This window comes from Mangifera indica, chromosome 2 (assembly GCF_011075055.1).
Source record: "Mangifera indica cultivar Alphonso chromosome 2, CATAS_Mindica_2.1, whole genome shotgun sequence".
Lineage (NCBI taxonomy): Eukaryota > Viridiplantae > Streptophyta > Magnoliopsida > Sapindales > Anacardiaceae > Mangifera > Mangifera indica.
In genome coordinates this window covers 3,596,244-3,608,889 of record NC_058138.1, presented here as the reverse complement: position 1 = coordinate 3,608,889, position 12,646 = coordinate 3,596,244, and the positions used below count along the sequence as shown (strand labels likewise).

Here is a 12,646-nt window from a genome sequence, read left to right as displayed (position 1 = left end):
AAAATTATATTTTACGGCATGATATATAATACATTATATAAAAAATTAAAATTTTTATATATAAAATAATATACGATTTAACTATCATAATAAATTCTTCAAGTTTAGAATATTATTAACCATCATAATTATTTAATTACAAAACTATTATAGGCGCTAAAATAAAGAAACTTTTCATTTACTTCTCACACTTAGTTATTTTATTTTGTATTCCAATTGTGCAACGGAAAAAGGTCACCGGATATTGCTCACCGGAATATTGGTCACTGGATATCGGTCATCGAAAAAGGTTACCGAAAAAAAAATTAGGGCTTCTGACTTTCTATATGAAATATTGGATTGAATAATTTATGTATATTTGATAGTAAATAGAATATATCATAATATACTATTACAACAAAATATAATTAGAAGTATAATAAATTAACTTCCTATTTTATATATTACAATCCTAATATGGTTTTCTTTTAATTCTATTATAGTTGTATACAATTCAACAATAACTATATACAACTCAACACAAGGTAAGGTCGATACAAGGAAAGCCTTGAACATTACCTAATTTAAACTTGACTCAAATCCGAAACAATAAGCTTCAGTTGGCTTGAATGTTGAACAACGACACCAAAAAAAAAGAAATCATAAAGAAGATGAAAAAGAAAAAAAAGGTTTAAAAAAAAACTTGCCAAAGAAAAAGATTATTAGTTCAACAACACTAAAGAACCCTCAAACTCGAATCGAGCTACCGACACTTCCCATAGCAATACATAAGAGAAGATCAATAGATTATATTAATCATGCATGATCATGAACATGTTCATTTGAGAAAAACAAGTTATTCAAAACAGGCTGATTTTTGTATTACAATTTTTGAAAAAAAAAAAGAGAAAACAATGAGAATTTTAATTAACCATTCCAATGAAATAGGAGCAAATGGGCTCCAAAAACAATTACAAATCTACAAAGGCAAAGACTTGTTGATTTCTTCTCCTAATTTACAAACAAAAGTGGTACCTTCAAGCTCCTCTTCTTCCATCTCCCAAAAACAGTGTACAAGATGAACACTAGCAAAAGTGATACCTCAAAGCTGCTTTTCTTCCATCTCCCTAGAACAATGTACAAGATGAACAGTGAACTGATTCAGTCAAGGTAAAAAAGGGTCACAATTTTCCTCAGATTCTTGGCCTCCTGACATGTTTCCATTAGCAGTCTGCTGTCATGGAAGGCAAAGCAAATGACCTGTTGTACATGTGAGATGATGTCCATGTTGCACAGCCTGCGATGCACCCGTACCCAGAAAAGAAAACAATCAAACTAAAGGGAAACAGTTTTCATATATTATGGATACAAAGATTCTTATGATATGTGTTTGGATGAAATGAAAAGGAATGTTTTCAAAGACAGTTTTCCGACACAATTCTAAAAACCAGAGTAAAATCAGAAAACAACCTTTCCTCAGTTTCTATAGCTTTTTCATCTGAAAACAATTTTAGCATATCATATTGAAAAAAAAAATTCAGAATCTAAAAATTGATAAAATATAGCTAGGATTATCAAAAACAATCCTAATTTCTCAGCCTCTTAATCTATTCTTGCACCAACAGTTCTGCCTTAATGCCTAGAAATGCTCTTTCTTATTCACAATCTTCAGAGGGTTTTAATTTATGGATTCTGCTGGCACTATAATTTTGGTAGACATGAAACTTGAGGAAAATTCCTATGCAAGTGACCCTGAACGGGGCTCTGTCCTTTTAACCACTAAACTTGATCCTTAGAAAATATAAGAACTGGAACTCAAGCTTCTGTTTAATGTAGCAGACAGAATGAGTTCATCAATTCAGTTCTGTTTGCGCTGTCAAAATGCAGAAGCAAACAAAAATTGGTGACAACTGAACCCCTCTTAGAGCCCTGAACAAGGCAATAACAATATATAAGAGCATTTACACTCTCGTCTTATCTCTGGACAGTACAAGTGACCTGGAAGCGATGCACTCATGTGAGCTGGCATCACTGTCTATTTCTTTAGAGTTTCAAGCATTTCCACTACTGTGGAAATTCTGGATGGAAGTTGAATTATGCTCAAGAACAACACTAACGCACTAGAAAATCTAACTTCAATATTTCTATACTAGATTGTGTCATGGAAAAAAAGGGTAATATATATAAAAAAAGAAGAGAAAAAAAATCGAGTACCTGCTTGCTTCTATTAGAGGAAGGTGATCATTGTGAGGCTTCTCTATCACAGTCTTCACCTGCAAATTCCAAAAAGAAAAAAAGAAAATCATGTTTATGATACTTAAACTACAAACTAAGGAAAGGTGACTCACCACAAGTAAACTTTCCCTGTAATTATTTATGTATGAGTATCACATTCTTTCACATGACTTTCACATGACTTACGATGCAAACAAAGGGGTGTGGATTGCAGGGATCATAGGTTCTAATCTTGCAAAGCTGTATAATGCTTGAAAGAGTTTCTACTTATCACTATCATATCCATTGACATCAATCAAACAAAGCTTGATTTCTAGTTGTAGAACCATCATTTTCACATGCATCACAGTCTAAAAATGGAGATAAAGTCATCGATTTTTTCTTGGAAGGAGATATTATAGAGAGAAGCTAGGGATTAGAAACAGAGGATATGACAAAAAAGGAAGACAAGCATGTCACCAAATCAGAAAAGTCAGAAAACCAAATGGTTCATGATTGATGTGCACTTTGCCCCCAAATAATTATTTCATCATATGGGACAAATTTCAAATTATAATGGAAAAACATCGCCAGGTATCTATCCTTGATCCTAAAAAGAAGATTCATGCTAAGCAAATTTGAGAATTGCATGTTTGTGCAAATTCATGAGATTTTTTATACTTAATGTGATACTCAAGGTTAAGTTTCCTCTAACCAGTGTTGAATGACAGAAGCACCACAAAAGAACTTTGACTACAATACTAAAAATGTCTATATTTTAGTAATACAGAGATTTGGTAATTTAATGAAGTCTTAGTTGAGTTACTCAATCTTTATTTAATTTTTAATCAACTCAGGCTCAGTTTTAACATTAACAGAATCCAAATTCTCTCTTGACTATAGAACAGAATTTCAGTCGAAACTCTACCGAGCAAGTTCTAGATCCCTTCTCTACACTTCTTAATTATGAAATCATTAAAGTGCAAAGCCACCCTGCATGACAAACTTACTTTTGACAATAATTCCTGGCTCTCAGGTGGTTGTTTCTTTAAGCTTTGAGGCAAAATGACTGTAAGCAACTCTGGCTTCTCCGCTCTTAAAGCACCTCTGATAACAGCTGCATTAGTCCCTGATGCACCTGATGTATAAATATGATTTTTCTGCAAAAGATGTTATGCAGCAAGTTCAGGAACATTGAAAACATGAACGAAAATTGCAAGAGAATAATGAATTCCCAAAACTTGGAGAAAACATGATGAGCTGTACAACTACAAACCGTGCCAAAAAAAGTTTACAGGACAGAAGATATAGTGTCTTACAGTTATGACCAAAGCATAACTCAGAATCTCAATGAGTTCTTGATGCATGAACCCCATATTCCGAGTCCCAAAAAAGCCAATAGCTCTGGGCCCTTGTTGTTGAATAGCCAATAACTCCTGCATAAAGAAAATTTCAAAAAATTATAAGTATTATGAGAGATTACACTCCGGCTTAGCAATGGAATTTTATTTATTTATGGATATATCACGAACCTGTAGATAATCTACATCAGGAGTAGGTTTAAACTCTGACACCAAAACTGCCCCTGATCCTTCCACAAGCGATTGGGCTTGGGTGGGAATCTGTGTGCCACCATTTTCTTCGGAACCAAACAAGCCAACCACATTCTCCTCTTCCTCTCTCCAACCATCCATGTCTTGATCTCTTTTCATGTGTCCACAAAGCCACTAAACCAGTACATAAAAACACAGGCCCTGGTAGTAAATCATTAGTGAAAACCAACTGCTCTGCACATAACACATAACACCAAACACAGAGAGAGGGAGAGAGAAAGGGCTTAATATCTAACAAAGCTCAAGCTAGTGAGCGTTTTTCTTGACTTAAAAGAAGTATAACTTGGGCACTTAGAAACAAGTTAGATGTGAACTACACATATCCATATTTTAGAATCATCACACTCCAACACTTAGTAAGCTTACAGGAAGTGGAAATCCATGCAATAAACCTACGAAGCAATAACATGATTGAAAATGTAATGAAATAGTATGATACTAACTCAACAAAATCCTTAGACTCCAACAACTCCAGTACCTAGATACATAGTCCAAACAATTAGATGCTTACAAAATAACCATGATATATAGAAAGACTGCTACACATGCATAATCAAATACCATATTTGAAGAGTGCCATCAAGTAAATAGATTATATCAACAGAGCTGTAATCAATTTCAAAAGCCACACACGTCATCAAAGAATCAAATAAGCCCACTATATTGGTAGTTTGGGATTAGTAATTAGTGGCTTGACAGATTGTACCTCCTTTCCTTTGTATATATCTTTTGAGAATAATTACTAAATGTAGAAGAGTAGAAGTCCCATGTATTTTAAGAAACAACAGGTCAGTATGTACCTTTCAAAGCAATTAATGCATTAATAAACATTGTATAATAATGGAAGAGTGAACTATAATTGTTAGTTGACTCAAAAATTGCAATAGATTAGTAAAGTATTGCTAGCTAGGTATATATACAAGCATCACAAGATATTATATGGTTTAGTTCAAAATATAAACATGATTATGCAACTAAATAACAAACACTTCCACATTTCACCAATGAAGCAGTAGACTCAGAAGAGTATTCATTTCAAAAGCTAGATATCAAGTCTTAATTAAATTGTGCATGCATGATTTACACTCAAACTCAAAACATATACATGAAAAAGTAACTTAATAAAAGAAGTTTAAAAAATGCACCCATAAGAGCCTTTTCTTTCCGAAAGCCATATATTAGCAAATTTCATTACATAATGCATGTAAGTTGTACACTTAAATTCAACATGTAATCAGACACATGCAATTCAATAATACAATTTTGTATATTTCAGCTTTAAAACAAAGATTGAGAAACACTTTTTCACTGCAAAAGCTATTGTGCAAGTGGACAGACTTAAAATCAAATATAAAAATGAATACACCATTAGGCTCCAACAATGAGTAGAAAACAGAGACCCAGATGAGGTTAGTTGGTCCACTCAAAATTCAATATATAAACATGAACAAGCAACATAATAACAGAAGTTTCAACATTTTTGCAATAGAACAAACACCCAGAAGAGCAGGTTCATCCCAAGAGCCATTCTGACCATGGGTTTTATCTAAAACTCAAATTACAAACATGAATCACCAAACTAAAACAAAAGTTCTAACACTTCAGCCATTAAAATCAATCCAAATTTTATCCTGTAAGAGTGCTCATCTTTAAAATTCAAACACAATTTCAAGATTTCAGAAATTACATGTCAAAAGAGTTCCAATACTTCAGCAATAGAACAGAAACCTGGAAGAGCAAATTCACCCCAAAAACTACTCTGCAAGTGGATTTATACTTCAAATTCAAAACACAAACATGAAAAACCAATTGAAAAATAAAAAATGTTCAACCTTTCAGCAATTCAACAAAAGTTCCAACATTTCAACAGGAAAAAACAAAAGCTCCAACTTGTCAGCAATAACATAACAAGAGTTCCAAAAGTTTAGCAATAGAACAGAGAACCAGAGGAGAATGTCCAATCTAAATGCTATTCTGCAAGTGACCTTATGCTCAAATTCAAAACACAAACAACAAAAACCAATTCAAATTTTTTGTTGAACAAAAACACCCATAAAATCGAACATTTGAGCAATGATACCAGAAGATCAAATTGATTCCAAAATTAATCACACCCGTGGGTATAAACTTAAAAACTAAACACAAACATGAATAACCAATTCAAAAGCAAAAGGTTTCAATATTTCAACAACAAAACAACAGTTCAACAATTCAGCAACTGAGCAGAGACTCAAAGAGAAAATTGAATCTAAAATCAAACATTCAAGAGTATTACTCTTAAGCCTTAACTTCAAAACAAAAACCCCAAAAACAACAAAAATTTCAACATTTCAGCAACAAAACAGAGACCCAAAAGAGCAAATGGAATCCACAACCAATCATACAAGTCATCAATTAACTTCAAAACAAAAAAACCCCAAAAGCCAACTTAAAATCTCACCATTTCCACAAAAACAAGAAAAAAGTTCCAATACTACAGGAATAAAACAGTGACTCCCGAAAAAAAAATTAAATCCAAAGTCAACCATGCAAGTCGTTAGAAACTTCAAGTCAGAACACAAGCACTAAAAACCATATTAGAATCTCAACATTTAAAAAAACAAAAACATCCCAAAAGTTCCAACATTTAACCAACAGCCGGAAGAGCAAAATGAATCAAATTCAATCATGAACTGGGTTCTCACTTAAAATTCATGTATAACAAATACAAAAGCAGAAAGTTTCAACATTTCAGAAATTACACAACAAAAGTTCCAACATTAAGCAATCAAAAACACAAACCCAGAAGTGCAAACTGAATCAAAATTCAATCTTGCAACTGGGTTTACACATAAAATTCATGAATATCAATTCAAAAGCAAAAGGTTTCAACAATTCCAAAATAACAACCAAAAAGTTCCAACATTTAAGCAACAACACAGAGACCTAGACGACCAAATAGAATCCAAAACCAATTCAGCAAGTGGGTATACCGTTTTGTTGGAGGTCCTCCTGGCAGAACATGAATAATAATGAAAATGGTTAATCACAACACAGGAAGAAGGTGAGTAACAGAAATTAGGGTTTGGAGATTTCAGGGATTTGGAGGGAAAATCAGAAGAAGAATAAAAAGGACGAGAAGTGGCGGCAGTGGCTGCTGAAATGGTGGAGTTGGTTAATGTTGAAGGCAACAAGAAAAGCCTCACTGGTAAGGCTGCACTCATAGCTTTGCCTTTGCCTTTTCCCCAAACAATTTACAATAACAACTCTGAAATTGATTTTGATTTGATATGATATATGACAATTTTTTCCTTTTTCTTTTTCCAAGGGCCAATCAATAAAACTTTGTTTTCTTTGCTTTTGCTCTCTTTCTGTTTTTATTTGTGCATTGCTTTTGTAATAAGCACTTTTGGTTGGTAAAAGTTATTTTTTTTTTTAAGAAAAAGGTTTTCACCTTTTTTTAATTATTTTCTTTTTATATTTCTACCCATTTGGTATTAACTTTATTTATCTCAAAAAAAAAAATTCCTTAAATATGAACCTATTAAAAATAAAGATGAAATTAAAGAGTAAATTACAATTTTCCCCCCAAAATTTTGCTTAAGAACTATTTTTCACCTTGAATTATCATAAATAATAATTTTTCATCTAAAATCAAACTTGGTTAATATAAAAAAAACTTTAAAATGTAAAATTACTATTTTATATATTTACAAAACCTTATTTTTTAAAATTATCATATAAAATCAAATTAAGAAAAATTAGAAACAAACCCTTTAAGTAATTAAATACAGGGTTTCAATGATGTATAATTTTATAGTGTTAATGAAATTTTTTAGAGTTTTTTACAATCAAAAAAGTTTGAAGTGTTTTTGAAAATTTTTAAATTTCAATATATCTTTCAAAAATTTTAAAAATAATATTTACATCCCAAAAATAAATAAACACAATAAATAGTTTTTTTAACTTATTAACAAAAATAAATAATAAGTTAGAATTTAATTTTTTTTAATTTAAATAGCGAGAATTTGTCATTTTAACAAACCTTGAGTGGAAAATAATATTTTTGTATATTGAAGCCAAATTCATCATAAACAAACTCACTTTAAGTTTAACTCAATTTCATGATAATCAATTTAAAATTAAGTCCAACTAACTCAATTAATAAATAGTTACATAACGAAGAAAGTCATATGAAATTAAAAGAATTATTAAAAATAGGCTAAAAGACTTGTTTTCATCCAAAATTGTTAATTGTTTAGGTTTTCATTTTTTAACTTTGAAAAACTTTTTTACTTGTCTATAGGCCATTAAAATTAACCAAATTTATTGATTTTGACATGTTATATTGTTTTCTCCTTTAAACCCTAAAATATAACAATTTCTCCTAACCAAGTTTTAAAAAATCGAATTTCCCTCTAGGGTTTACACTTCAGTATCTAGCCACTCCTTCCGATGTCATCCCTGATAATCTCTCTCCCCCAACAATTCCTTTTCCTCCAACAGTTTCCCTCAATGTCTCTTCTCCCTCTAATAGTATGCGATGCTCATTTGGGAAAACAATTGTCTTCCCAAAAGAAGACAAGTCGTCTGGAAAGAAGAAGACAACTCGTCTTCGTTTGGAAAGACAATTAATCTTGCTAGACAAATGTCGCACACTACCGAAGGAAGAAGAGGCATTGAGGGAGACCACCTAAGGAAGAAGAATCGTTAAGAGGGAGAGACCACCAATGATAGTGCTAGAGAGAGCGTCAAATATTAAAGTATAGACCCTAAAAGGAAATATAATTCTTTAAAATTTAGCTTAAAGAGAGAATTATTATTTTTTAGGATTGAGTAGAAAAAATGATATAAAATTTTAGTTTATTTTTATATTACAAGTAAAATAATAATTTTACCTTTAAAACTAACAGATTTAATAGTTTATATGTGAGTAAAAAGGTTTTTAAAAATTAAATAATAGAATTTTAAAAAAGCAATAATCTTTAAATGAGAATAAATCATTTTGGCCTTCAAAATAATAAATAATTGGAGAAGAAAACCACTTGAGATTGATCAAATATGAAAAGGCCTCGGTGAGAAGGGTTATACAATTAGGAAACACGCTTTGGGGAACTTATGTGAAAACCTTTGGGGGGTTAAAAGTAATTATCAGCAATAAGCTGAACCCTGGCTCGGTTTCTGTCTCTTTCTTATGCCCCGATCCGCTCTGTAATAAAGTTCAGCCATTTTATTCCTTTAATTTATTTCTCGTCAAACGCAGGTGCAGAACGCCGTTTTGAACTTGGTGATCGGCTTCAGGGATTCGTTTCTATCATTTTTCTTCATAAAAAGTTAAAGGTTCTTCTTTTACACTAACGTTTTCACTCGGAATTTTTTGGGGTTATGTTTTTTTTCGCTAATTTTCTTTGTTTTGTAGTGTATTTTAATACAATTTTGCATCGGGGTTCTAATTGTTTTGCCATTTTAAATACATCTTATTTGTTGTCCGAGAAAAATATCAAATGGTTTTGTTTGTTTCATTGGGATTATGCCAAATTATGAAACAGAAAAAAAGCATTAAACGAGGGTTTTTTTTGGCTGTTTTTAAGCAATTTATCCAATTATTATATGCATGGATGATTGGTTTTTAAGCTGATTCAAGTTGGTTTTTTGTTATTCTGTTGATATGTTGCAGTTTTATTGTTATAGCTGAGTGCTTTGATTACCATTGAGGGTAAAAGCATGTATGATTAGAAATTTTTTGGTAACATACAAATCCGTTTAAAGTGTGTGTGATCAACTGTTGTTTCGGTTTGTGCTGTTAATATGTTTACATGTGTATGAGAAGGCATTGAATTTGCTTGTAAGATTTTATTGCCTATTATGTTATAGCCTTTTATAGTTGGAAAAATGAGATATGTTTGTGGGGATCGCAGAGAATTTCAAGTGTTCTGTCTTGGGTGGTTCAATTCAGCTATTTAGAATGTGCAATTTAAGTGCTTTGTTTGGTATATTTTGAGAGTCTTGCTTGTCTTGTTTGACTATCATTGAGCAAGCAGATTTTTGCTTTGTGCAAAACAGAGATTAGAGATAAGAGAGACATGGCAAATCAAGGTGCCAAGAAACGCAAGGAAGAGAATGCTCGTCATATGGAAAAGCTTCGTCGCCTCATCATTGCTTGCAATGTAAGTGCTTATTCCCTATTCTATCCTATTCACTTGCTTAATTCATTAAATTGATTTGCTTGTTATGCAAAACTAGATTGCTAATTATGAGGTCCCCTCTTGGGGATGGTTTTTTTTTTTTTAATATTTTCAATTTTGCCCTCTTGCTTTTTGTTAACGCTATGTATAATTTTGAATGTTACATCCTTTATAGGAATTGGGAATTTGATCTACTAAGTTGATGATGTGAGTTGTATATATTTAGGTGATATATATCGTGGTGAGGATGCTGATCTACCATTCTTCATTCACATGGAAACAATTGATGGGCTTAGCGTTGACAAGTGTGGCATATGTAATTCCATATCACCAGCTTGCTTCAATGGCCAAACCTACTTATGCCTATGATGGGGATCTTCTTGACGGTGGATTTGATATGAGCACTGGTGGAATTTGTGGGTATGGCCTGTCTCATTTACACCTAGTTTTTCTTTCATTTTCAATCCATGGCTTTGTGATGCTTCTATATGCTACATGGTTAATTTAAATCAGCATCTCTGCTTAATTATTTGTTAGTAAAGCTACTAAAAAGAGCCATGGGAATTATTCACTTTATCTTTGGAGCTTTAACCTTGCTATTATATAAACTTATGTCACTGTACTCTTTGGTGCTTAGGCCAAAATGAAATTCCATAAAAGCTTCATGTTCTCTTCTATACTTTTCTGTGATTAGTTTGAATAACCCTTCTTCTATTTCTGTATCTTGTATCAATTTAAATAACCTCTCCATTTTTACTGTAAGGAGCCAAGCCATATTTTTCTTAAAAACAAGTTAGCTTTGAGCCAAAAGAGAGGAATGTTAGACGGGCCCTTGGATATTCCTCTTACAATCTGTTCTTTACTTTACTTTACTTTTGATTAGATTACCAATTAGATGAATTCTTGTTGATTTACGTGTATGGGAGCATTCACTTTTCCAAGATGATCTATAATGCTTTTCTGATTATTTATACTCGCGGGGTATTAATAAAGAAGTACATCATTATTTGGGTTGTATTCTCTGGTGTAGGCATCTAGCATAATATGTATCATTTGCTTGAGTGGTAAATTGGTGGGATATGGTAAATCTTAGGTTTCAATGTTACCAAATATTGAAAGTAAAAATGGACAGTAGAACACATTAAGTAATGCCAGTTCATTTGCCAATGGAAACAGCCCTTACTAGGACACTTAGAAGAATGGTCAGCAAAATTACGATATATCAAATTTAACCCGGCTGTGTCTACTTGCCATTAACTAACCTACTTTCCCTTGTAAGCAAAATCATTGTCCTTCACTCACGAATATCATAGAAATCATTTATTTTTGTCAAATTTATAATTGACTACCAGTCTTTTCCCTTTGGACCAAATTTTGACTCTTTCTTACTAAATACCATGGAATTATTAGACCAGATTCTTGTAAGCTTAGCAACTTAACTGAAATGAGGAACTTCATGTCTTACAAGGCACATCTTTTATATATGGTGTGCATATAAGATTGGCATTCAATATTTATCAAAATAATAATTCCTTAGGTAACTATTTTATTTCATGGTGAATCTTCTATGTACACTTAATGAACTGCTTCTAGCATTTGTTCATGCGGACAACTGTTTCTTACTTTTCGAATATGATAAATATATTCTCACAGTTGGTTATCTCTTTCAGCTATATGCATGACATAATCTACATTACAAGCTTTGTGCAAATCATGTCCATCCTCTCTGAGAAATTTTGGTACACATACCTAGTGGTATGATCCTTCTACTTCAACAAACGATAGAATGATATCATTCATTTAGGTAGTGCTAGACTATAGAGATTTGATAGTTAATTTCCTTTAATTGGTTCTAGATACCGGCCTATGGAGCATACCAATCCTTTGGCTTCATCAAAGGATTTTTGCCGCAAGGTTCTGAGGTGGGGACTTTTCACTTTTTCACTTAATCAATTTTTTTGAAGACGGAGTGTTTGCTCATCAATCTAAATTTGAATCTTATCTTGTCAACCAGGGAGTCATGGAGGACGAGAAGACACGGAAAAAGAGAGAAAAGATGGAGAGGAAGGTTTCTCGAGGCAAGTTTGTCAAGACAAGAACCAGATAGTGTAACAACTTATATGAACTCTCGTCAACAAATGTTGCTCTTAACCTTTGCACTGTTAGTCATTGTAAGTGTTGAACTGCCTAGTGCAAGAAGTGAAATAGTCATGGATGAACTTGAACTTTGCTTTGCCAACCGAAAGAAAAACTGAGAGATTTTGATGTAATCTTTTGTTAGGAGTTTTTAGAGCTTGTCAAAAGTTGGTACTTCATATACACAATTTTCAGGCACTGAGAGCTAGCGTGCATGCTGCTGTGACTTGTTGCATATTATTACTGAACTAGCATCATAATTATTAAAAAAATAATGGATTGATGAACTTTTTTATTTTATGTAAATTGCTTCTACATGGAAGTCAAGAAAGCCATAGCTGAACATCAGAACTGGAGGAAGAGATTGCCCAGAAAGTGAGACATGGGTTCTCATCCGTATTCAAATACCACATTTTCTAGGCCTAGGCCTGAGCATTGGTTTCAGCCACAAATAATTTGGTAATAGCGAGAGTTCTAATAACAATACTGCTGATCACCTGGCTTGAACCTTTGTATCAGAGGGCACTTCTTTGATTGTGT

General features: G+C 32.5%; 2 protein-coding genes across 4 annotated transcripts; one reads left to right on the top strand and one right to left on the bottom strand.

Annotated features, from left to right (window-relative positions):
- Nucleotides 1-835: 835 nt before the first annotated feature.
- LOC123209369 lies at nucleotides 836-7,135 on the bottom strand. Of its 2 annotated transcripts, none has more exons than XM_044627378.1 (6): nucleotides 6,779-7,135; nucleotides 3,726-3,920; nucleotides 3,513-3,629; nucleotides 3,204-3,353; nucleotides 2,194-2,252; nucleotides 836-1,276 (listed from the first exon to the last, which is right to left on the bottom strand). In XM_044627378.1, exons 1-6 carry the CDS (start codon nucleotides 7,007-7,009, stop codon nucleotides 1,141-1,143), a joined length of 888 nt encoding a protein of 295 aa, XP_044483313.1. In that variant the 5' UTR covers nucleotides 7,010-7,135; the 3' UTR covers nucleotides 836-1,140. The 2 variants fall into 2 exon arrangements, with proteins under 2 accessions (XP_044483313.1, XP_044483314.1); XM_044627379.1 differs by having other exon boundaries at nucleotides 3,726-3,947; nucleotides 6,779-6,932.
- A 1,818-nt stretch (nucleotides 7,136-8,953) lies between these two features.
- LOC123198296 (transmembrane protein 208 homolog) lies at nucleotides 8,954-12,406 on the top strand. Of its 2 annotated transcripts, none has more exons than XM_044612994.1 (6): nucleotides 8,954-9,125; nucleotides 9,827-9,952; nucleotides 10,197-10,390; nucleotides 11,641-11,725; nucleotides 11,827-11,892; nucleotides 11,985-12,406. In XM_044612994.1, exons 2-6 carry the CDS (start codon nucleotides 9,869-9,871, stop codon nucleotides 12,075-12,077), a joined length of 522 nt encoding a protein of 173 aa, XP_044468929.1. In that variant the 5' UTR covers nucleotides 8,954-9,125; nucleotides 9,827-9,868; the 3' UTR covers nucleotides 12,078-12,406. The 2 variants fall into 2 exon arrangements, with proteins under 2 accessions (XP_044468929.1, XP_044468922.1); XM_044612987.1 differs by having other exon boundaries at nucleotides 8,956-9,125; nucleotides 9,849-9,952.
- The last annotated feature ends 240 nt before the right edge of the window (nucleotides 12,407-12,646 follow it).